This window comes from Chlorocebus sabaeus, chromosome 1 (assembly GCF_047675955.1).
Source record: "Chlorocebus sabaeus isolate Y175 chromosome 1, mChlSab1.0.hap1, whole genome shotgun sequence".
In the NCBI taxonomy this organism is placed as follows: domain Eukaryota; kingdom Metazoa; phylum Chordata; class Mammalia; order Primates; family Cercopithecidae; genus Chlorocebus; species Chlorocebus sabaeus.
Window position 1 is genome coordinate 31,090,432 of NC_132904.1, and position 25,862 is coordinate 31,116,293.

Here is a 25,862-nt window from a genome sequence, read left to right on the forward strand (position 1 = left end):
GTGATGTATGGACCCATTATACTTCCCCCACTCTCATTTTAATATCACCTTGGCAAAGCTGAAGAACAGACATCTTCGTGCCTCCATCAGTTATGCCCTCTGGGAGTCTCAGTTCCTCCCTTTACACGCCGGATACTTAACGCTGCGGGATCTAAACCCTGGCCAAAATAAATTTTAAAGCTGGAAAAAATCCACACTGTACCCTTTGCATTACCCTAATAGGCTGAAAATAGCCATGATAACCAAATTAAGGGACAGCGACTGAGACTCAGGCTCACTCCCTGTACACATTTTACTTAGGAAGACGGGGAGGGGCGTGAAGTTAAACACTCAACGACCATTTCCTTAATTTGGGAGAAGGGCCTTCAGCTGGCGTCCCTGGCTGATTCTCAACTCCGCTCCTGCTGAGTGGACAAGTCTCGGAGCGGCCCTGCTGTGTGCGGGGGACACGCGGGGTGGGGAAGGCTGAGCTGGGAAAACCAGGGGTTCTCGGGTTGGAAAACAAAGAGAAGGAATGGGTTTGGGGACCAAAGGCGTGGAGGGGTGTGAGATTTTGAGCGAGGCTTCCTGGATACTGAGTGTAAAACTTCGCAGGAGGAGCTGGGGAGACCGAGGCAGATTTGGCAACAAAAGGGTCCCGGGATAGGCAAGTTTACGAACCGGGATGCGAGAACGGAGTTGGAGAGATTTGATGAGGAGCGTGAATGAAGCCGGCTAAACTCGCACCGCGCGGCTGGCTGCCGGCTCGCGGGCGGGCCCTCCAGGGAGCCGCCCCTCAGCCCGCCCTGAGGGCGGGGCTGGCCCGGCGGTTACATAACAAACCTGTGCGAGCGGCTGGGGGCGGTTCGGGCGGTTCGGGCGGTTCGGGCGGTGGTGGGGGCGGGGCAGGGGCGGGGCCAGGGCGGGGCTAGACCTGCACCGGGCCAGGCAAGATGGCGGCCATGGAGACGGACACGGCGCCGCTGACCCTGGAGTCGCTGCCCACCGATCCCCTGCTCCTCATCTTATCCTTTTTGGACTATCGGGACCTAATCAAGTAATGGGACGACACGCATGGCAGGGGTGGGAGATGGGGAGAGGAGGCGGTGAGGCAGGGGGGAAGGAGGTCGGGGCCGCTGACAGGACCCGGGCTCCCGCGACACCAGAAGGTGACGCCAGGGCCGCCCTCATCCTGCAGAGCCACCGGGGACCGGGACGAGACGGGGGCAGAAAGGGCCTCGCCCTGAGTCTTCCTCCCGTCCTGGGCCCAGGTTTGAGAAGCGACGAGAGCTCGCTCTCCCAGGCCTCGGCGAGGCCCACTTGCAAGAGAAGGAGGTAGTGGCTCTCGTGCCGCCCCGCGGCGCTCCGTGGACCACCGCTGGCCCCGCAGGTTCCCGCCCGGTCGGGGTCAGTCCCGGCTGCTGTGTAAAAGCCCCTGTCCCTGCCAGGCGCTCTTCTCTGCTGGTTCTGGGGCCTGCGGAGTCTGGCGCCGGCGTGGGCAGGTGGGGCGAGCGAGAGGAGGAGATAGGCAACCCCCTATACTCCCCTGGCGCGACTTCCCCAGCGCCAGAATCGCTGTCAGGGCTCACTTTCGGACTTCAGTGCATGAGAATTGTTTTGCTGTCAGCATTGCTCCTTACGATTCGATGTTGGATTTTGTCTTTTGGTACTGACTTCCGGTGATGCCATGCCGGTGACTATCTTCTCTCCTGGACACCTTGGGTTTCCCACATTACTAGCATCTGTTCCAGAAATAAACACCGGTTGCTGATAAGGTGTTTCAATTCCCAGTTTCTTCAGAACTTGGGACTGTCTGGGGTGGTGGAAGAAATGGCGCTGCCAGCCCGCCCCCCAGCTGTCAGGATTGTTTACACCCTTGACAGGGGGTGGCATGGCTGTGAGTTTCCTGTGCTACCGTATATATTTGCAGAGGATGCAAAGTCGCCCTCTTAGGATAGGTAGGCGCGATTTGTTTTGTGTTTTGGATTAACCATTAGATTCTAGCCATTTGATGATTGTGCCCTGTGTTATTAGAGGTTCTTTTATAAATGCAGATTTCTTGGAGTTACAGGTAGTTGTTGGCCTAGCTAAGTGGTGATAGATACCTCAAGTTTTTGGTCACTACCTGTACTGGTCGCTACCTGTACCTGCTAGCACTTTATTTTTCTAGAAAATACTTATAATTTAACTAACAACCTCCAACTTTTGATTGCTGCCAGAGTAATCTTTCTAAGACACATCTGGTTGTCATTCTCCTTAAAACCTGTGACACCCTTATGTTTATAGACTGTAACCTAAACTTCTGGGGCATTGAAGACTCTTATCATCTGGCTTGTATATCTGAGGTCCTCCAGGACTTATTTCTCCTCCACTATCACATTTGCACCATCCCTTCTAGCCAAATCAGGCCTCTGCCAGCACACAACACACTTGCACTTTCTTTTTTTCTTTTTTTTGCCTGTGGTTCAAGCTCTCGACCTTGCCTGGAATGCCTTGCCTACTTCTTCTCAACCTGGCAAGGTGGAGAAGATGCCCTCTCTACCTTCTTCCTGCAGAATTTATTGGCCATGTCAGGTAGATGGCGTGCTTCTTGATTGTAAGGACTGCCTTGCTTATCTTTGTATTCAAAGATTTTTTTTTCGAGGGCCTGCTATGTGCCAGTCTGTTAAGTGTTGAGGGTACAGTAGTGAACAACGCAGATAAGGCAGCTCTTACGGAGCTTACAGTCCAGTGGGCAAGCCATAATTGCAAGAGGTGCTTAGTGCAGTGAAGGAAATAGATTGCTCTGTTAAGAAATAGGAAGGGAGAGGTGATCAAATCAGAAGGAGCTGCCATATATGAAGCAGGGCATATGCAGTTCTGGCAGGGGAAAAAGTATGTTCAGAGGTTGACGGAACTGCTGAATGGTACTGTTCAATAACGTGGCCTGGTGGAAGATACAGAAGGCTGGCGTTGCTGGAGGTAGGGAATGACTCACAGACAGTGATCAGATGAGGGTGGTGAGATCATGCAGGACCTTGGGAACCACGGTGAGGAGATAAAATTTTACTTTAAATGCCTTAGGTAGTAATCACAATTTTAAACAGAAGTGACACGATCCCTCTGTAAATGTCTGTGGAAATAAATTGAGTTGAATACCATTTGAATTTTATCTACAGAAAAGTGTCCAGTGTATTGCAGCTTTTTTCCTGCACCACACAGCCCAGTTTTGTCAAGGGGCTAGTCTAGTGATAAGCTCTGAAGTTTTTGGTATGTATTTGCTGAACTGGACTGGGTTGGATTGGATTAGTACACTGGAATCATGTAGCATCAGTTGCATAGTTTGAATTGAGATAATCTGATACCCTGTCCATTGCAGAGTGATTTATTCTGAAATGGAGTGAATAAGTGCCACACTGTGCATCAGAATGACCTGTGCATGAGAATGGCCTGTGGCACTTTTTAAACACATAGATGCCTGAGGTACAGATCTCAGTCTAAACCAACTGGATCAGAATCTCTAGAATAGTAGTTTTCAATCTTGATGTGCATTGAATTCATCTTTCACGCATATTCCAGATTCTTTTATGTTGTTTAGCTCCTAGGGCAGTGGAGGGAGAGGAATCAAGAAGAGGATATGGAAACTGAATGCACAAAACTGAAGGGATTCCTATGTTTACAGAAGTTAATTTGGGCATCTCCTGAACTTGGCAGAAAAGGATGAAGATGATGTTTCTGTAAAATCTGAAAATCAAACAAAGGCAATTTTGTTTACTATAGATTGGTTTTTAACACACCTTAGTCATGGTCTTGACAAACCTGATGTGATTTAAGATTCTGTTGATTAGCTACTGCCCAAGTGAGATCTTTGAATACCTACTTTCTGTTAATATAAATGAGTCCTAATCTTAGGTTCATTCTTTTTACAAATTAATTATGTAGGGTGGAATTTACAGGATTGCAACACTGTTGTGTTAGAAATCTTTATATGGTAAGAAAGTTATTTGCTTCTAACATTCCATGTTTTGTGGCAGCTGATAACTTGTAGAGCCATGATTATTGAATCAGATCTGTTATGATTCAGGCACCCTCTATAGGTGGACTTTCCAGTAGTTGCTTTAATGAAAAAGTGGTTTTGGTGGCAGTACTTTTTTCCTTTAAGTAAAAAATTTTAAAAAACAAAAATAAAAGATCTGTGTATTTAGTAGCATATATCTTACAGATCTTGGGGAAAAAACCCAAGTCCCTTTATGACTAAATAACTTTCTTCCTATATGTAGAAGTGAGTATTGTCCTGACAATAAGCATAGGACAACTCCTTGATTAGAGATTAACTCCAATGGTATATATGGTTTGTAGATATTTTTGTGAAAAATTACGATTGTAGATGTTTCAGGGTTTATTTGTGAACTGTTTCACTACTAGCAAGGCAATTATACTACTTAACATGTTAAACATGTTTTAGAAAATGGTTTTGTAATTGTAAGGATAATCAGTGAAAAATAAGAGAAACAAAAGGCATAAAACAAAACTTAACAATTAATATTTTAATCTTTATTTTAAAATTGTTTTCTTTCTTTTTTTAATACTATCGGTGAATCTGGTTACTGCCAGCTGTTGCTATGTCAGTCGAAGACTTAGCCAACTATCAAGTCATGATCCGCTCTGGAGAAGACATTGCAAAAAATACTGGCTGATATCTGAGTGAGTATTCGGGGAATATGTACTTCTGAAAACTGGCCCTTGGTTTCTTCCATAACACTAGTCTGTCCTGATTCTCCTCTCTAACCCTTGTCTCTTTATCTCCTTTGGTGGTTCTTCTCGTGCCTGCTAGTAAATGTTGGTATTCACCAAGGTTCTGTCCTTAGCCCACTTCTGCTCTCCCTCTCTGAACTCTACTGCATGCATTGTTGCCATTTATAGTGACTATCTGCATGCTCCTAACTCCCAAACCTGAATCTCTCTCCCTGACTTCCCTACTGAGCTCTGGAATTGTTTGCAGAACTGTCTGCTGGACCTTTCTATTGGCTGTCCCACATTTATTAACTGGATTCAGTAAATGTTAACAAATTTGACAGAATCAAAGTGCAGATGACAGAAAGTGGGAGTTGAGAAAGGTGGAAGAAATGAGTAGGAATGCTAATATCTTTTCTTAGATTGAGTGGAGTCAGGTAGTGACTAAAGTTGGTGAAGTAAGAAGCAGAGGTTTAAGCATATTATTTAAAGCTGCAAGCTTTAGACAGAACTGAAAATTAATAACAGAGCTATCAAACACTGGGAGGAAAAAGAACAGGTAAGGGGAAGTTTAAGTATTGCTAGATCTTCTCGTGTGTCCCTTTGGGGTATCAGTAGATACATGTGAAGTTGATAAATCAACAACTAGAGGCATAAACATTTAGAACTATAGAGGTAACTTCTAGAAACACCTAAGATTTCCTTTGAGGAGTTGGACTTAAAACAGGAGAATAGTTTTTCATCGTAAGTTCTTTGGTACCTTTTAGTTTTAATAATCTATGTGTATATTATTTAGATTAATAAAAAGATGCTCCCTTTCCCTCTCCTACCACTGCAAAAAAAACCCACCCTGAATGGTTCTTTTCCCCATTCCTAAACCTATCCTTCAGCATTGCCAGTCTTCATAGCAGCATCATCCACTCAGTCATCCAAATCAGAATTAGGAGTCGTCCTAGTTGTGTGTGTCTCTCTCTCCCCACTTCTCTCCCTCCTTCTACATTCATCACAAAGGCTTACCAAGCCTTTCTTACCAAGCTCGTTAGTATGTTACCTTAAGGCCCTCTGTGGCTGCCTTACCCTCTATCACTTCTGATTCTCAATTTTATACTTCATTGTTTCTCACTAGTTAGACTCTACCTTTTTTGAAGGCAAAAAATGTGCCTTATTTTTTTATATCCTCAGTGGCTAAGTGGACACTCAATAAATGCTTAGGGAATTTTACCAAATAGGAATGTTGAATCATATAATTAATTTCATGTTCTATGATTCTCAACTAATTCAGTATAGATATGTGTTAGATTAATATTATTATATCACAAGATTCTAAGTATTCTCTAAAACAGAATACATGATGCCTTTAAAATTTTATAATTGGTATATTTTTAAGAGTAAGTTGAAATTTATACGTTACTACTATTCATATTTTATTAAAGATTAGAAAACTGAAAAAAATAACTAGAAAGAAAATGAGAAAATGAGTGCCTAACAATCCACCATGCCAGCAGTAACTTTTATTAAAATTTTTAATGTATATATCACTTTTTGCTATCTGATCTTCATTTGTGGCTAAAATATAATGAAAAGGAAAAGTACACATTCCTTTATGTTGTAGGTATCTAAAATAAATGCTAATATTATTTTAAAAGATTTTAAGTCTCATGTTTTTCATCTATTTAGGGAAGAGAAAACACAGAAGAATCAGTGTTGGAAATCTCTCTTCATAGATACTTACTCTGATGTAGGAAGATACATTGACCATTATGCTGCTATTAAAAAGGCCTGGGATGATCTCAAGAAATATTTGGAGCCCAGGTGTCCTCGGATGGTTTTATCTCTGAAAGGTACTGGGAATGCAGGGTCCCTTTCCCCATTTTCATTACTATTAGTATAAATAGGTTAGTTTAAATAACTTTGAATCTCTGTCATCTACGCAACTGTGTTAATCCAACCTTGTCTGTGATTTACTGTTCATATTTGGCCATGGAAGTAGGACCTTCACTCTAGTGCTTACGCTGTTTTTTCTCAGCCTTGGGACCCACATGGTTATTTATCAGAAGGGAAAGCTGAACTTTTATCCTTATATTTGTTTTCTATTAAGAAAGTAGTCATGCTAAGATTGTGTGAGAGTAATTACGGTAATTTCTTTTAAAAGATTTTTTTTTTTATTGTGAAATTTTGACTACTGTATCAACACTCTTTCCTATTTTCAGTACAAGTAAATGTTTGTTTGATAGTCTAATATTCAGAAAGACCCTTGGTCTTTACCTGTGTAAGAGCAGCCTAGTAGAGTAAGGAAAACTTTTATCCTTATTTTGACATTTACAAAATAGTAGAACTAAGATCTGAACTGAGGTCTGTTCAACTCCAGAATATGCTCTTTCTATTATACCATTATTGTCCAATTTTGGCAAGAAATATTAAGCTATTTCTATTAATTTGATTTAATTAACAATCATGAAAATAGACAGATTGTAGATAGATTGCCACTTACCTGCTTTACCCTCCCGGTTTTTTTCAGATTTCTATACTGAAAGGCATTGTATACATGTTCGGTTTTGCTGAGCTAAAGTTGGAATCAGTTCTTCTCAAATATTTTCTTCCCTTTAGAACTAAAGACTCTTTTGAAACAGTATTCCTTTTGCATTTTGTGTTTCCTCTCTAATTTCCCATGCAAATATTACTTTCATGCAAATCACAGTTGCATGACCAGGTGCTTGAAACTGAATTGCTAGAAGGTAGAAGAAAGAATGATTTGGCAGAAAGAGTCGAGCTTTGAAGAAAAGTACCCTTGATTAAGAAAAGTACCTTTTCTTAGAAAAAAGAATAATACTATTTACTTGGTATGTAGGGTTGAATATTTCAAGAGGAAAGTAAATCTGAAAATAGGTATTTGGTGATGATAAGGCAAGGGCTTACAGTAGCTATTATTAATTAAATACAAAGCTAGGCACTGGCTAAGTATTTCTTGAGTATTACTCCATTTAATTGCAAAAGTCTTATGGGATAAATAATTACTATTCTCATTTTATAGGTGGATTACCTAAGGCATAAAAAACTAAGTAAGTTGTGGCCGGGCACGGTGGCTCACGCCTGTAATCCCAGCACTTTGGGAGGCTGAGGCGGGCAGTCAGGAGATGGAGACCATCCTGGCTAACACAGTGAAACCTCGTCTCTACTAAAAATACAAAAAAATTAGCCAGGCGTGGTGGTGGGCGCCTATAGTCCCAGCTACTCGGGAGGCTGAGGCAGGAGAATGGCGTGAACCCTGGAGGCAAAGCTTGCAGTGAGCTCAGATTGTGCCACTGCACTCCAGCCTGGGTGACAGAGCGAGATTCCGTCTCCAAAACAAAAATGAAAACAAAACAAACAAACAAAAAAACTAGGTTGTTTAACCATCACAAAGGAAAAGGCAAAAACCAGGATTTGGATACAGAGCTGACTCCAGAGCTATGGTCTTAACATTGACTGAAGGGAGACAGGACCTATCCCATTATGTTTGGAATGTGTATTGGACTAGAAGAGCTAGTTTAAATATTAGGAGATTTGGAACATGATATGGTATATGGTTCTGCTCTTAGGCTTAGAGCTATCAAGATGATAAAATAAGGATATGTAACAGCTGCTGCTGCTGCTGTTGCTGCTGCTTATTTTTCTTTTCTTTTTCTTTCTTTTCTTTCTTTCTTTTTTTTTTTTTTTTTTTTGGTGCATGAATTTTGGTATTTCCAGGCTCCCTGTACTACCTAGCAGTTGGAGGTGAGGTTATCAGATAGTTCCTTGACAGCTCCTGTTTTACTCCATGGTGCCAGTTCTCTGGGGCTTTGCCATGAGTTGGAATAGGATAAAGGCTCTTTGATGTCTGCAGTGCTGGGGGTTCTTGGAACCCTAGGCTTATGAATTTTAGAACCAAGTCAGGAAACTTGCTGCTCACCTCAACTGCCACAGTCTTGATTCCATTGCAGGGTTATTGAGGTTGCAGATAAAAAGGAAAATCAGAAAGCAAATAGGCATTGGGCTTGGGGAAATTTTTTTGGAGCATCTTGAAATTAAGACATATTGTTATCACATATCTTCATATCTCATATTTACCTTAAGTTTTGGCTTAAAATTTTAGAGTTGGAAGGCACCTTAGAGACTGTTTAGACCAGGGGTTGGCAAACTTTTTCTTTAAAGGACCAGACGGTAAAATTTTAGGCTTTGTGGGACACATGGTCTCTGTCACAACTCTTCAGCTCAGCTGTTGTGGGAAAGCAGCCAAAGATGATTCATAAACAAATGAGTGTTGCTGTATTCCAATAAAACTTTATTCCTACAAGGAGGCAGCAGGCCAGGATTTGGAGTGTGGGCTATTAATGTGCCCGTCCTGGTTTATGCTGGTAAGTTGAAGAAACATACCCAGAGAGTTTAAGTGACTCATGCAAGGTATCAAACTAGTGACCAAGATACAACTCTAATCTAGGCTTCTTGGCTCCTAGTAACTTTTTCACTGTTTCCGTCTATGAGTAGGTTAAGGGGAAAAGAAAGTAAATAAATATTTGCTGAGTGCGAATAAAGCACTTTATTAAACGTGAAATCTTATTTAATCCTCACTATAATTCTCTAAGGTAGGTGGTATTATCCCCCTTTGAGAATGAAGAAACAGGATTAAAGAGGTGAAATAACTTGCCAGAAATCATGCAGTCAGTGTGTATCAGTCCATTTTTGCATTACTATAAAGAAATGTCTGAATCTGGGTAATTTATAAGACGAGGTTTAATTGGTTTACGATTCTGCAGGCTGTACAGGAAGCATGGCAGCATCTGCTTCTGGGGAGGCCTCAGGGAGCTTTTACTCACCAGGAAAGCAAAGCATGAGCAGGCGTGTCACATGGCAAAAGCAAGATCAATAGGGAGAGAGGGAAGTACGGCACACTTTTAAACAGTCAGATCTCACGAGAAGTCACTCACTATCTTGAGGACAGCACCAAGGGAAGGATGCTAAACCACTGATGAGAAAAAATCCACCCCCATGATCCAATCACCTCCCACCAGGCCCCCCTCCAATACTGGGGATTACAGTTCAACATGAGATTTGGGAGGGGACAAATATACAAACTATGTCAAAGTAGTAGAGCAAAGATTAACTGTGGTCTTTCTGCCTCCCAAATTCTATTATAGTTGGATACCTCTTTCAACCTTGATTTTACCGTATTGTAAACATATATTTCCTTTTAGTTTTCTTTTTGCCATGTTTATTTTTGTCTCTTTCTCTTCTTCAAGAAATTCTTAGTTTCTAAATGTTACATGTTAAGTGTCTAACGTGTGGCATATACCGTACAAATATTAGTTTCTTTCCTCATCCCATAGTTCAGGTTGCCATTCAGCTTCGTTTCTTTTATACTAAAATTTCTCTTTTTTAAATGAACTTTTTATTTTGGAGTAATTTGAGATTTACAGAAAAGTTGCAAAGAGAGTTCAGAGAGTTCTATACACCCCTCACCCTTTACCCTTATGTATCCCACTGTGGGACATTTATGAAACTAAAACATCTTCATTGGCACATTACTATTAACTAAACTCCAGACTTCACTTAAATTTCACCAGATTTTCCATTATTATCCTTTTTCTGTTCCAGGATCCAGTCCAGAAATACCACATTGCATTTAGTTGTCATGTCTCCTTAGTGTACTCTGATCCGTGGCAGTTTGTCTTTTATGACCTCGACATTTTTTGTTTGTTTGTTTGTTTTTTGAGACAGTCGCCCAGGATGGAGTACAGTGGCATGATCTTGGCTCACTGCATCCTCTGCCTCCCAGGTTCAAGCAATTCTCCTGCCTCCACCTCCCAAGTAGCTGGGACTATAGGCACAAACCACCACACCTGGCTAATTTTTGTATTTTTAGTAGAGACAGGGTTTCACCATGTTGGCCAGGCTGGTCTTGAACTCTTGACCACAAGTGATCTGCCCCTGTGGGCCTCCCAGAGTGCTGAAATTACAGATGTGAACCAGCCACCACACCTAGCCCCTTGACATTTTTGAGAGAGTACTTATCAAGTATTTTGTATTAGGTTAGTGCAAAAGCAATTGCAGTTGCTCAAATCAGCTTCATCTTGATATTTTACTGATGATTAGACTGGAGCTGGAGTTATTTTTTAGATAACTGCAGATGTGAAGTGCCCCTCTCATCACATTATGTCCAGGGGTACATGCTGTCACTAATGGTTTTAACTAGCATACAGAAACAGGAACAAATTGTAAGTGCACAACTCATTGAATTATCACAAGGTAAACCTGTCCATTCTAACACCCTCCAGATCAAGAAGTAGAATATTATCCGTACCTAGAAGCCCTCCTCATATTTCTTCCCTCTTTCACAGAGGCAACCATTATTCTGATTGTTTATGCTGTTGAGTAGTTTTCTTTTTTGAACTTTATGTAAGTTGTATGAATAAGTATTTTGTATGGATTATTTCACTTTGTGAGATTCAATCTTTTTGAGTGTAACAGAGTTTGTTAATTTTGGCTGTAGTATAGTACTCCATTATCTGAGTAGACTATTCCTTCTACTGTTAATGGATATTTGGGTTATTTTTATTTCTGGCTATTACAAATAATGCTGTAAATTTTTATATACATTATTGATGTCTATATGAGTATATTTCTACTGGGTAAATATCTGGCATTGGGTTTGCTGGGTTATAGAGTTGCTTATATTAAACTTCAAAAGATGGTGTTTAGTTTTGAAAGTAGTTCTACCAGTTTACATTCTTACCAGCACTTTAATGTTATCATTCGTTTTATTTTAACCTTTTTGGCAGGTGCGTAGTGGTGGTTTTCATTCACATTTCCCTAAGATGTAGAATAATGACAGTTGTATTTCTATCTTTCCAAGCCTCATATATCATGTATTTCTTTTTCTTGCCCTATTGCACTGGCGAGGGCCTTCAGTACAGTGTTGGAGAAGAGTAATGATGGGATAGCGGGCATCCTTATCTTTCTGATTGCAGAGGGAAAGCTTTCAGCATTTCACCTTTAAATAAGATGTTTGCTGTAGGGTTTTTTTGTAGATATTCTTTATCAGATTGAAGATAGTCTCTCTGATCCTAGTTTGGGAAGAGGGTTTTTGTTTTTGTTTTTTAAATGGATAATTGAATTTCTATCAAATGCCTTGTCTGCCTTATGATTCTCATGATTTTTCTCCTTATTTTGTTAATGCAGTGAAATGCATTAATCGCTTTTCTGAATGCTAAACCACTCTGTATTCCTGCAATAATCCTACTTTGATTGTAATATATTCTTTTTTATATGTACTGGATATGATCTGCTAGTATTTTATTGGGATTTTTACATCTGTGTTCATGAGAGTTTGGCCTGTAATTTTCCTTTCTTGCAATGTTCTTGTCAGGTGTTGGTATCAAGATGATGCTGGCCTTATAAAACGAGTCGGGAAGTGTTGCCTCTTTTTCTGTTCCCTGGAAGAGTTTATGTAAGCTTGGTCTTATTTTTTGCTTAAATGATTAGTAGAATGCACCAGTGAAGCCATTCAATTCTGGAGTTTTCATTGTAGGAAAGTTTTAAATTATGGATTCAATTCCTTTATTAGATATAGGAGCATTTTGATTTTCTGTTTATTCTTATGTCAATTTTGATAAGTTGTTTTCTAGGAAATTGTCCACTTCATCTATTTTCAAATCTGTTGACATAGAGTTTTTCATAATATCCTCTTATCTTTTTAATGCTTGTTGGATCTGTGGTGCTATCACTTTTTCCATTTCTAATATTAATTATTTATACTTTTGCTGTTTTTCTTCATCAGTCTTGCTAGATGGGGTGAATTAATTTTATTAATCTTTTCAAAGAGCTGGCTTTTGCCTTTGTCAGTCCTTTACTGTATGTTTGTTTTTTATTTCATTAATTTATTTGATGTCTTCTCTTTGAATTTACTGTGATTTTTTTTCTTTCTTGACTTGGGATCATTGCTTAGATCATAGATTTTCAGGCTTTCTTATTTTTTCAAATGAATTTAGAGCTCTAAATTTCCCACTGAGCACATTAGTTTGTCCCATAAGTTTTAATACATTGTATTTTCATTACCATGCAGTTCAAAGTATTTTCTGATTTCTTTGATTTCTTCTTTAACCCATGAATGATATAGAAGTGTATTACTCAATTTCTAAATATTTTGGACTTTTAAAGTAATCTTTTAAATATAATTTATAATTTAATTCCACTGTGATCACAGGATACACTTTATGTGAGTTCAGTCATTTAAAATTTGTTACAACTTATTCTGTGGTCTAGTATATGATCTATTTTGGTAAATGTTTTGTGTATACTTAAAAATAATGTATTTTCTGTGATTATGGAGTTCAATACTGTATATATAATTAGGTAACATTTGTTAATCTTGTTCAAATCTTCTACACTCTTACTGAATTGTTTATTTTGTCTACCTGTTCTGTTAGTTAATGAGAGAAGTATGATAAAATCTGTTGCTGTGGTAGGCAGAATTCTGAGATAGTCCCCAAATTCCCACCCACTGGTGTACATGCCTGGTACAATGATCTCTCCTTGAGTGTAGGTGGTACTATGAAAATAACTGATTTTCTTCCATTAGGTCATATTATTTGAAAAAGGTGAAGGGATTTTGCATATGTAATTAAGTTCCCAAATTAGTTGAATTTGAGTTAATTATTAATCAAAAAGCAAATTATCCTGACTGGGCCCCACTTAATCAGATGAGCCCTTAAAAGGGACTGGGCCCTTCCAGAAGTCAGATTCAATGTGCCTCTCCTATTGACTTTGAATAAGCAAACTGGCATATTATGGAGAGGGCCACATGGTAGAGAATGGTGGGTGACCTCCAGGAGCTGAAGGCCTCAGTCCTGAGGAATTGAATTCTGCCAACAACCAGTGAGCTTGGAAGAGGATCCTAAGCATACGATGCGTAAGATGAGATAGCAGCCCCAGTTGATGCCATAATTTCAGCCTTGTGGGGCCTGAGCAGAGGATCCAGTTGAGTCATATCTAGACTCCTGACCTACAGAAACTGTGAAATAATAAGTGCTTTAAGCTGCTAATATTACAGCAGGAGAAAACTACAGCCACTGTGATTGTAGATATATCTTTTCCCCATTTTAGTTGTCATTTAAAAATATGTTTTAAAGCTCTTATTAGGTACATAAAATTAGAATTGGAACATCTGTGTAGTGAATTTAACCTTTTTGTTATTACAGAAGTCCTCCATTAGCTCTTATAAAGTTGTTTGCCTTGAAGTCTCATTTCATGTGATTTTAGTAGAGCTACTCTAGCTTTGTTTTCTGTATTTACTTTAAGATGTGTCTCTTGTATATAATTTTTTGTTTTTTATCTGGTCTGTCAGTTTGTCTTTTCATTACATTATTTAATCTATTCATATTTAATAGATTTACTAATGTGTTTGAGTTGAGATATACCATGTTTCTGTTTGTTTTTCTATTTGTCCCACCTGTTCACTGTTCCTTTTTTGCAATCTTCTTAATTATGTTTCATTCCATTCCTTTCTCCTTTCTTTTTTTAGTGATTATATTAGAGATTAAAACGTTGCATCTTTGACTTATTAAAGTCTAATGTAAATTAGTATTTTTTCCACTTCCTGGACAATGAAAGAACTTTATAATGCATTAACTCCAATCACCTCCCTCCTGCTTTTTGATTTATAGTTTTTGTGATTTTGATTTTTAACATATTTAGTTTCCCTGAAAACATTCTTATTTTACATATTCAATATTCTTTTAGACTAACCTTCATATTTACCTTTTCTGATTGGCCTTTATCGCTTCCTATGTCTTCTTCATGCTTCCATCTGGGATCACTTTCCTTCCACCTGAAGAATTCCTTTTGGTATTTCTTTTAACTGACCGCTGCTGCTGAATTTTTCTTTTGTTTATCTAAACATGTATTTATTTCATCTTCATTGTTGAAGATATATTCACTGGTTATAGGGTTTTGGTCAGCAGTGATTTTTCTTCATCACTTTAAAGGTATCATTCTCCTGACTTCTATTGTTTATTTTCTTTTTAAAGACAGGGTCTTGCTTTGTTGCCCAGGCTGGAGTGCAGTGGCACAATCATAGCCCATTGCAGCCTCCAACTCCTGGGCTCAAGCAGTCCTCCCAGCTCAGTCTCCCGAGTAGCTGGGACTACAGGTGTGACACCATTCCTGGCTAATTTTTAAGTTTTTTTTCTTTCTTTCTTTCTTTCTTTTTTTTTTAAAGATGGGGGTCTTGCTATGTTGTCCAGGCTGGTCTCAAACTCCTGGCCTCAAGCCACCCTCCCACCTCAGCCTCCCAAAGTGCTGGGATTACATGCATGAGCCACTGAGTCCAGCTAACTTCTATTGTTTCTGTAGAGAATTTAGCTGTCAGTCTTACTGTTTTTCTTTTGAAGGGAATTGTACACTCACCTTATCCCCCACACTGCTTTTAAAATTTCTCTTTGTCTTCGATTTTAGCAGTTTTCCAAGATATATCTAGATAACTATTTTGTTTGTAATTTTTCTCCATAGGGTTTATGGTGCTTCTGAATCATGGTTTGACATTTTCATCAATTTTGGAAAATTCTCTGCTGTTATCTCCAAATACTGCTTCTGCCTCATTCTGCTTTTCTTCTCCCTCTGGGATTCCAGTGCTTGTATCATAGACCTTTCTGCCATGTCCTCCCACGTGTGTCTTAGGCTCTTTTTGTGTTTTTCCATCCTTTTTTGTCATCTGACCTGGCTTCCAGTTTATAATTCCCTCTTCAGCTTTGAAACTGTGATTTGTTGTTAAACCCTTTCAGTGTATTCTTATTTTAGTTTTTGCATTTTTCAGCTCTAAGATTTCCATTTGATTCATTTTTATAGTTTCTAGTTCTCTGCTGAAATACTCGATCTTGTCATTTAATTCATTGAATGTATCAATTGTGGTTATTTTTAAGTCCATGTTTACTAACTCCAATAACCATGTATTATGGATTTGGTTCTATTTTCTATTTTTTCTCTTTCTTTAGTCAGATCTTGTCTTTGTATAGGCCTAGTTGTTTTTAATTTATTGCTAGACATAATTTGAAATTTGGGGTAACGTTATTTTCTTCTAGAGATTACTTTTGCTTTTGGCTAGCAGCTAGTCAATGGGCAGATCACTGTAATGCAATCAGGGATTGATATGATTGAAAGCTGGGCTTTAGTCTTTATGAAGACTAGTCTTATTTTCAGTTCATCCTTTTTCCTAGGATGTCAGTCAGGATCCTAGCCCAAAAAACCTTGGGTTTTACCAGGTCCCTCTCTCCTTTGTGTACCCTAAACTCTGTTGTTTTGCCCTCTAGCCTCGTGGTACTGCCTAAAGCTTTGCTCAGCTTCTTGGCCACTCAACCTCATATTTCCTTTCAGAATTGACAGCAATTTTTATCTTGTCTAAAGACAAGTTGGCTTCCAATGCCTGGCTCACCTCTCAGTCTCCCTCTTCTCCTGGACCCCTCTCCCCTGCCTTTGTTATTCTTCAAAAGTCTTCAAGCCAATTTTTTGTTGTCAATATTCAGCAAAAGGTTTAGTCCAACAACCTGGTGGGCTGCTGCTGAATGTCGATCTCTTCTCTTGGTATTTGTCATTATTTCCCACTTCTCAAAAGCTCGAATATGTGGCAAATTTACAAACATGCAAAATAGAGTTCAAGTTAATGGCCTCCCCACACATGAACCCATACCTTATGTCCTATATTTCCCATTGAGAGTCAATGTTAAAACTCTTAAGTAACATCAGTTTAGAGAACTTCCAGGGGTTTTGTTATTATTATTTTTTTTTTTTAATAAGGCAGTATGAATGTTTTAGATTTAGGCAATTTAGAGGTTTGTGTTATAATGTGAAAACATTATTGTGGATCTCATTGGTACCCACTTTCCATGTTTTACTAAGTGCCAGTGTTTTCCCTGTTGGGAGAAAACTAAGAAATTTGCTTGCTCAGTGCTTCAAATTAGGTTTCAATTCATTTCCCTCTATTTCAGCTGTAGATTTTGGACAGAATTCACTCACTCCAAGATTGTTTCATTAGTTAGCAGATAGATTGCATTTCTTCTTAGATTTAAGATTGTTTCTTCACAATTCACTCTTTTTTGTGCCTTTATAGAGGGTGCTCGAGAGGAAGACCTTGACGCTGTGGAAGCGCAGATTGGCTGCAAGCTTCCTGACGATTATCGATGTTCATACCGAATCCACAATGGACAGAAGTTAGTGGTTCCTGGGTAAGATATTCAATGTTTTGGTTATTTTTAATGATGCAAGTTATTTTTTAGAATGAAAGTAAATAAATTGTATTTGTAGTTGCCCTTAACAAATTAAAGATGCATGGAATTCCCTCTTTCTCCTTTATAGCAATCCATAAGACAAAACCTATAGCTTGAATTAGATTTTACCAAAATAAATATATCTCATAAAAACACAGTTTCTATCAATATATTTGTATAGTTAAAATGAAGTCTGGTATGGGATGGGAGATGGGACATACAGTAAAGGTATGTGCGATATATTTTAACCAAATTCTTCAGAACTCTTGAAATGTGTATCTTATTACAGGCCAGGCAAATTATTTTGGGAGCTTGATGCAAATTCTACCTACTCTACATGTAAAGAGCAATCATTTGTCCAGAGCTGGATACACTACACTAAAGAAAATTGTTTTGTCATATTAAACACCGTCTGTAGTTGAATGGCCTGTTTAAAATTTAATTCTAAAAAATGAAGTATTTATTGTGGAGCCTTTTTTTTTTTTTTTTTTTTTTTTTGAGACAGGGTCTTGCTCTGTCTCCCAGCCTGGAGTATAGTGGCGTGACCTCAGCTCACTGCAGCCTTGACTCGCCTGGCTCAAGCGATCCTGCCACCTCAGCTGTCTCAGTAACTAGAAGTACAGGTGCACCATCACACCTGGCTACTTTTTTGTACTTTTTGTAGAGATGGGGTCTTGCCATGTTGCCCAGGCTGGTCTTGAATTCCTGGGCTCAAGCAATTCCTGCCTCAGCCTCCTAAAGTGCTGGGATTACAGATGCAACCCATGCATCCAGCCTTTTTTTTTCCCAAGAGATGGTGTCTTGCTATATTGCCAGGCTAGTGGTATTTAACTCCTGGGCTCAAGCAATCTTCCTGCCTCTGCCTCCCAAGTAGCTGGGGCTACAGGCATATACCACTGTGCCTGGCTCAGCTTTATTTATTTATTTATTTTTTTAAGATTTGTTTTATAAACTTTTATTATTTTAAATTTTTATTTATTATTATTATTTTTAGAGATGGGGTCTTACTATATTGCCCAGGCTGGTCTTGAACTCCTAGGCTCAAGGGACCCTCCTGCCTCAGCCTTCCAGCCAACCATATCCACCTTACATGGTGGAACTCTTGGGTAAAAGTGGACCATGCAGTAGTTATCAGAATTCACCCATAGTTTTAGAAGGCTGTGCTTTGAATGGGCCTACTGCTTTTACACTTTTATGAAAGTCAGCTATTTCAGAGACATTGTGCTTGTGAAATGCTAATAGGAATTTAAGGAGAATTTGCATTGTTCTTATTGGAACCTGGTGTTCCTTTGTATGTGAAGAATCATGTGAGACTCTGTTACAATTTCAGATGAGGGTTGAATGAGTATAGGGAATCCTGGAGGTAATCACATTGAGATTACAAGGTAGTCTTCAGAAATCAAATATTGGGGGCAGGGCACGGTGGCTCACACCTGAAACTAGCTGTTTGGGATGCCAAGTCAGGAGGACTGCTGAAATCAGGAGTTCAAGACCAACCTGGGTAGCATAGCAAGATCCTGCCTGTCTCTATAAAAAATTAAGTTAAAAACAATTAGCCAGACTTGGTAGCATGCACCTATAGCTCCAGCTACTCGGGACCTGTGGATCTCTTGAGCTCAGGAGTTTGGGGCTGCAGTAAGCCACTGCACTCCAGCCTGGGTGACAGAACGAGATCCTGTCTCAGAAAAAGAAAGAAATCAAATATTGGGCATGGGTCAGAAACAGAAGTCAGTTAGGACTAGATGACCCTAAATTATTGGCTATTTTTTCCTATTGAACTGAAACTTGACAAAGTTGAAAAATTGTCAGATTTTAAGAGCAAACAGGAGAGAACTTTGTTAGAAGAGCTGCCCAGAACTGACATGACAAATAGGTCATAAATTGCAACCCAGGGATTTTATCTATACATGGCTCAAGCATTGAGACTTAGGAATCTCATCAAGGAATACCTTGATACCTGTATTGCTATATGTATATTTAATGAGATTAATTTATACCCCAGGCATCCAACTTTGTGAAAATTTGGACAAGGTTTAAGCTGCTTTACATTTATACTCTCTGGTTGCACAGGGTAAGCTAAAGGTTGTATCAAGATAAACGCATCAGATAATTTACTTCTTTAAACATTAAATTGGCCATACATACATGGCTAGCAGAACACCAGCAAATCAATATATCATGGCAAGATGGATTCTTGAAAATATAAAACCGTATTTTTTTTTAAAACATTGCCATTTAGACATTTAATTAATTTTTAATTTAAATCAAATCTTTTTTCCAATCAAAAGGGTTTGAATTAAATATTTAGAAATTATAGTGCTTTGGGTATTCCTGATTTGGAATTGTCATGTTAATTAGTACTCATAAAGTTGTGAGTGGGGAATTATTATTCATCAGAAAGATGAAGCACAGCTGTTTGGCACTGCCGGGTATGACATGTTTGAGTCTGTATGCTCCTCAGGTTATTGGGAAGCATGGCACTGTCTAATCACTATCGTTCTGAAGATTTGTTAGACGTCGATACAGCTGCCGGAGGATTCCAGCAGAGACAGGGATTGAAATACTGTCTGCCTTTAACTTTTTGCATACATACTGGTTTGAGTCAGTACATAGCAGTGGAAGCTGCAGAGGGCCGAAACAAAAATGAAGTTTTCTACCAATGTCCAGTAAGTAGAACGTGTGTTTAAATATGGCATTAAGATGTGTTCTGATGGTTGTATAAATGCATGCATTAGGTATTTTCACGATTGTAGAATGGGTATAGAATATTACACATTTTAGTCATAGACCTCTCTAACTAGAGTTAATATTCTGACATAATGGCATGGAACCCAAGAGAAAACTTGACAGTTGGACATAAAAAACTAGTGTATATACAGAGGAAAAGCTATGATTTGTCTTAAGGTATATTAAGGAAAACTAATGAGGAGCTTTTTGTTGAAGTAATTAATTGTAATATATGTTTCAGACTTGCCAAAAATTTAGCCTTTGAACATCCTTTGATTCATGCTTTGAGTGCAGTAGAAACTTTTAAAACTTTCTTCAGTGAGTATTTGATAATGTTCTTTTTTAGGAGACTTTTATTATTTTAATGTAACCACAGAAAATATTATGGTATTGGTTTCATTTAATAAAAATGAAAAAATAATTTTAAGTTCTCAGTAATTTCTCAGTTACACACCCTCTGCCTTCATTTTTGCCTTGATATGAACTTTTTACTTGTTTTTTTTTTTTTTTTCTTTGAGACAGAGTCTCACTCTGTCGCCCAGGCTGGAGTGCAGTGGCCGGATCTCAGCTCACTGCAAGCTCCGTCTCCCGGGTTTATGTCATTCTCCTGCCTCAGCCTCCCAAGTAGCCGGGACTACAGGCGCCCGCCACCTCGCCCAGCTAGTTTTTTTGTATTTTTTAGTAGAGACGGGGTTTCACCGTGTTAGCCAGGATGGTCTCGATCTCCTGACGTTGTGATCCGCCCGTCTCGGCCTCCCAAAGTGCTGGGATTACAGGCTTGAGCCACCGCGCCGGGCCAAACTTTTTACTTAAAAAAGGAATTTAAAATATAAAATTCTAAATTTTGGCTGGGTGTGGTGGCTCACACCTGTCATCTCAGCACTTTGGGAGGCTGAGGCGGGTGGATCAACTGAGATCAGAAGTTTGAGACCAGCCTAGCCATCATGGCAAAACCCCATCTCTACTGAAAAAAAAAAAACACAAAAATTAACCAGGTGTGGTGGTGCACGCCTGTAGTCCCAGCTACTTGGGGAGGCTGAGGCAGAAGAATTGCTTGAATCTAGGAGGTGGAGATCATAGTGAGCTGAGATCAAGCCACTGCATTCCAGCCTGGGCAACAGAGCAAGGCTCCCTCTCAAAAAATAAAAATAAAAATAAAATGCTTTTCGTAGTTGAGACTTGTGACTCTACCTAACATTTTACATATTTAAAGAGCTTTTATAGCTTTTAACTTTTTTTTTTTTTTTTTTTTTTTGAGACGGAGTCTTGCTCTGTCGCCCAGGCTGGAGTGCAGTGGCCGGATCTCAGCTCACTGCAAGCTCCGTCTCCCGGGTTTACGCCATTCTCCTGCCTCAGCCTCCCGAGTAGCTGGGACTACAGGCACCCGCCACCATGCCCAGCTAATTTTTTGTATTTTTTAGTAGAGACGGGGTTTCACCGTGTTAGCCAGGATGGTCTCGATCTCCTAACCTCGTGATCCGCCCGTCTCGGCCTCCCAAAGTGCTGGGATTACAGGCTTGAGCCACCGCGCCCAGCCAGCTTTTAACTTTTTAAAGCATTTTCATACGTTTTATCTCATTTTTGACTTGATGTCTCTGTAAGGTTGTAGGATGGTAGCTTGGTCTCTCCATTTACTGAGAAGAGTGAGTAACCTAGAATTGTTCAAATCTCTTGACTCTGATTCAGAACCCTTTCTTCTAGGATAACAAGCCATATATCTTCTTATCTCAACTTTATTTTTATCTGTTTTGCCTCATCTCCAGGGAAAGATACAGCTAATGAACAATGAAAAATTAAGTAAAATATGTTTTTATTGATTGTATTCTTTTTCTCACCTAGGACCAAATGGCTCGAAATCCAGCTGCTATTGACATGTTTATTATAGGTAGGAAAGAAAAAAGTCTTTTTTTCCCGCTTCTTCTTCCTGGATATCATAAAAAAATTAAATTAGTAAAAACTTTTTCAGCTACTTTAGCAGCTGGCAATTTCATACTTGGATTTCTTTAAGGTTTGCTGGTTTATAAAGTACTGCATCTAGGTTTTCATTAGAACAGTTTTTGTATTGAATATTTTTAATTTTGAAAAAAGCCAATCTATATACAATCTCATGCTCTGAGGACCCTTCTATAAGGCAATGAAATACGCAGAATTGCTGTGAATGTGTATATATTTTTCTTAACACACATGTATTATTCATTATATTCATGTATAATTAGAGATACAGATATGTAAAGCAACTTTAAACTTTTTCTCTTTTGGTGCTAATGCAGTAGCATTAAGATACTAAGTCACGTTAGAGACCTCTAAAGCAACAGTGTTTAGGGACTAATATAAACTCTATACCTCATAAACTCCTTGGTACAACTAGTTTTTCTTGGCCTTAAAAGAGTATTTCTTATAGGTTTTGAGAACCCTTCAATTTGTAAGTAACTACAGCTCACCCCTTTGCTATTTATCCCGTCTTGTCTTGTTTGGATTTTGGTCATCTAGAGAAGCTTCCAGACTGTCCATTCTGCTTTTTAAGGGTACTGAGTGACATATATTAAACATCTCCATATATGAATAGTAAAGGGTCCTTATAGACTAAGGCATTTGTATTCAATTCTGTATTCTCATTGGAACTTTGAACAATGAACAATGTATCTCATTGGAACTTTGAACTCTATTTGTTCCATACACATCCACATTCCTGGTGTACTTCACAATATCAAGATCTCACCCTTACCTAGTAAGTTATAAAAAGCTTTTAAATGTAGGTCCTGGCTTTCATCTCACTCTGACTCATGTGGTCTCTGATTTCTAAGTTAAGCACCCTCTGGAGCTGTTTCCTGTGCTCATTGCCCTCGTTGGTATTTTTGCATAGCACACACTTTCAGAGATTACCATAGTGGCTGTGGTCCAGCAGTGCTACTCAGTTTATAAATGAAAGGCAGCCAAGTGCTAAGGTAAGCTGTTGCCCAGCCTCTGTGAGTTCCTTACTCTTAGTTTGGTGCTCATCTGACATGGTGTGTAGAACTTCACCACTCCAGCAGAGTACTAAGGTGTAATAATACTATGCCAGTAGCTGGGATTTCTCTTAAAATGGGAGAGCAAAGCAAAAGATTGAGAGACACTGAGAAGAGATGAGGTGGGAAGTTAATGCGGGGAGAAAGGACGAAAAAGGAGCTTCCTTTCAGCTGCCTTGAAAAAGCTCCAGAACCATCAGAGAGACCCCAACACATGGGCTCACTTTAAAAGGTAAATTACCTTAGAACATATAAATTGCATCTTGATTCAACTAAGTTTGTTTAGACTGGTAACACACAAAATGGCATAAACTGGTGTTCAGTGTGCTACTAATAGATATTTAAGAAAACTGGAATCTGTCAGATAAGTTTAGTAGTGAGTGCAGCCTAGTCTGTCCTCATCTTAAAGAATACACTCTGGTATGTATTGTAATAAAATAAGGTAGATTAAAATACACCATGCCAATCTTTTTATGCAAACCACAAATTTGTCTCTACTTATATAACGTTTTTTCCACAAAATATACATATATATGATTTTTTAAAATTCAGAGAAATTACTAGTGTTAAAAATGTAAAATTGTACCCTCTATGAATTTTAATGACATTATATAGTTTCTTAATATCTTACTCAAAGTAGGTACATGATCGATGAACCTTGAATACAAGTGTTTAATAAATAATGGGTCAGAATGGGTCATTAATAGATATTGAGAAAAGAGCCAACTATTATAGTTTACCTTCTCTCAGTTGATGCCTTTTAAAAGCTTAAAGCCTTGTACCCTTAGATATAAGCTAAAATGTATCTTCTGTCATTCCCTAAATAGAATAATTAGTAAACACTATACATTTAGCATATGACATTCAGTGTGACAGAGTGTAGAAACTGGCTTAATTGAAACCAGATTACAAAGAAATTCATTGAACAAAATTAATTAAAGGACTAATATGTTCTAGGCACTGAGATGTATTAACAGTAAATAATGGGGGGTCTGACAGACTTATCTTAAATATTACCTAGAAGGGGTAAACATTATTAATTCATGTAAATACTTGTTATAATCCAATCATTAGATCACTGATATATGGTCTGGACTAGACTGTTCCAGTAATCCTTTTCTGCTTTGAGCTGGTCACTAAGAATATGGAGGACCGCTGTGCAATTAAATCTATAGTAGTGTGCAACTAGACCACTTTGGGATTGGCTCGATGCACAGAACTCCACAATGCCATGTCCCTGGTAGATGTCCAGACTGAGCCTGGCTTCTGCCAAAATTTTGTGCTTGAGTCAGGATGTACCTGGACAAGGGAAGTCTGAGAATAGGTACTGATATTTTTCTTGTAGTTTCTTCCTAGACATAGCTGTATCTTCTTTGTTCTATATGTTCAATAAATTACAGAAAGAAGGCTTTTCATTCTTGTACCAGAATGAATTAAAGTTTAAAATTTGATTAATTGTAAGTGTAAAAAAATAGTTTGAAGGTCATTGGTGGATTCTCTAACAATAGTTGGGGGGATGAAAAGGGGGAGAATCCCAAGGAAATAAGGTAGATAGAATTGAGAATAGAAATTGACCTTATAAATGATTAGCACAATTATATCTATAAATGTTTCTAGTTTTGGTATCATACTGTAAAGTATAGAGGAATTACAATTGTTTCCTATATAGATTTTATAGAACTATTTGTTCTTTTCTTTTTTCTCCCTTTCCTGGTTTATAGGTGCTACTTTTACTGACTGGTTTACCTCTTATGTCAAAAATGTTGTATCAGGTGGCTTCCCTATCATCAGAGACCAAATTTTCAGGTATTTTATTTAGGTCTTTTTGGATTGAAATGATTGTAAATCAGAAAAAAATGATAACTCACAGATCATGAAATGAAGTTTCCCAAGAAGGTTGATAATAAAACCTCTCTATTGAGATTGATAATAGACGATTGTCTTCAATCTCACTATTTTATTCTCACCTTAAAGCCAAACATCTAAATGCTTAGACAACTGGTATTTTTCCTATCCAGAAGAATCAAGAAAAAGGTGATTTTGATTTAGAAACTATGGGTTAATAGTATCTATATAATTTATTTTTGAAAAAAAACCAAAAAGTTATTTGGCAACTGATAGATTTATTATGAATAGCAAGTCAGTAACTGTTAATTCCTGGCAAATATTTATTATCTCTAAATGGAACATTCAGGTATTTTAGATAGTATTGGAGGTAATACTGGTTCATAATAGCCTGGTTGGCAGAAATGATAGACTGATTATACATTAGAGGCTTCTGGGAACAGCATACTTGCACATTTTTATTGTCAGAGCCATCATTTAGCATTAGCCATCATGTAGCTGGGTTTTCAGATGTCCCAAAAGTTTCCTTAGCCATGGAAACTAAATAAGCTCATTTTTGTTTCCAAGCTAATTACCAGTCCATTATTGGAACCACTGATCATTGAACCTTGATTGCTATCATTACTGATCCAGAGTTACCAAGGTTTTATAGTTTGTTTCTAGTTTCCTTCTAAGTTTAATAGGACTATACCCAAATATTATTGAACTTTTCTGAGTCTGAAATATGATTTAAATTTTTCGTCCTAAAGTATAACCTATTTTGCATTGTATCTTTTAAATCCTGTAGATTTTTAAATGTTTAATTTTTAAATTACCTAGATATGTTCACGATCCAGAGTGTGTAGCAACAACTGGGGATATTACTGTTTCCGTTTCCACATCGTTTCTGCCAGAACTTAGCTCTGTACATCCACCCCACTATTTCTTCACATACCGAATCAGGTGAGAATTTTAAATGGGGTCGCCTTTCAGTTAATGGTGGGATATATCCAATGGACATGTTGCTATTGTCCCATTTGACATGATATGTAAGACACATTTTGAAAGAACTTGCTGAAGTTGGGAGGAAGGTGGATACATTTTCTATAAGATAGTGGTCATGGAGGACTTGGACTTCATATTAACCTCTAAGTTATTTAAGTTATTTCTTGAAAATATACTGGGTATTAAGTATTGTGCCAGGTACTGTGGAAATGGACCACTAAGTTGTAGTCGTCATTAAAGCTCTAAGTTGTAATGTATTCTAGAAGCTGTCAAATTGCCATGATAAAGTCAGGCATTTTAAATTTCATGTGGCCTATTTATATTCAATTTAAAAAAT

At 38.4% G+C, this 25,862-nt stretch overlaps 1 protein-coding gene across 2 annotated transcripts in view; it reads left to right on the forward strand.

Moving 5' to 3' along the window:
- The first annotated feature begins 896 nt into the window (after positions 1-896).
- FBXO3 (F-box protein 3) overlaps positions 897-25,862 on the forward strand; it is a 34,181-nt gene continuing 9,215 nt past the window's right edge. For both annotated transcript variants that reach the window (XM_008002455.3, XM_008002464.3), the window contains exons 1-8: positions 897-1,036; positions 4,573-4,662; positions 6,370-6,533; positions 16,808-16,922; positions 19,426-19,630; positions 21,531-21,576; positions 24,418-24,502; positions 25,361-25,483. In XM_008002455.3, the coding sequence (XP_008000646.1) occupies positions 933-1,036; positions 4,573-4,662; positions 6,370-6,533; positions 16,808-16,922; positions 19,426-19,630; positions 21,531-21,576; positions 24,418-24,502; positions 25,361-25,483 (932 nt within the window). In that variant the 5' untranslated portion in view covers positions 897-932. The remainder of the gene's footprint in view (positions 1,037-4,572; positions 4,663-6,369; positions 6,534-16,807; positions 16,923-19,425; positions 19,631-21,530; positions 21,577-24,417; positions 24,503-25,360; positions 25,484-25,862) is intronic.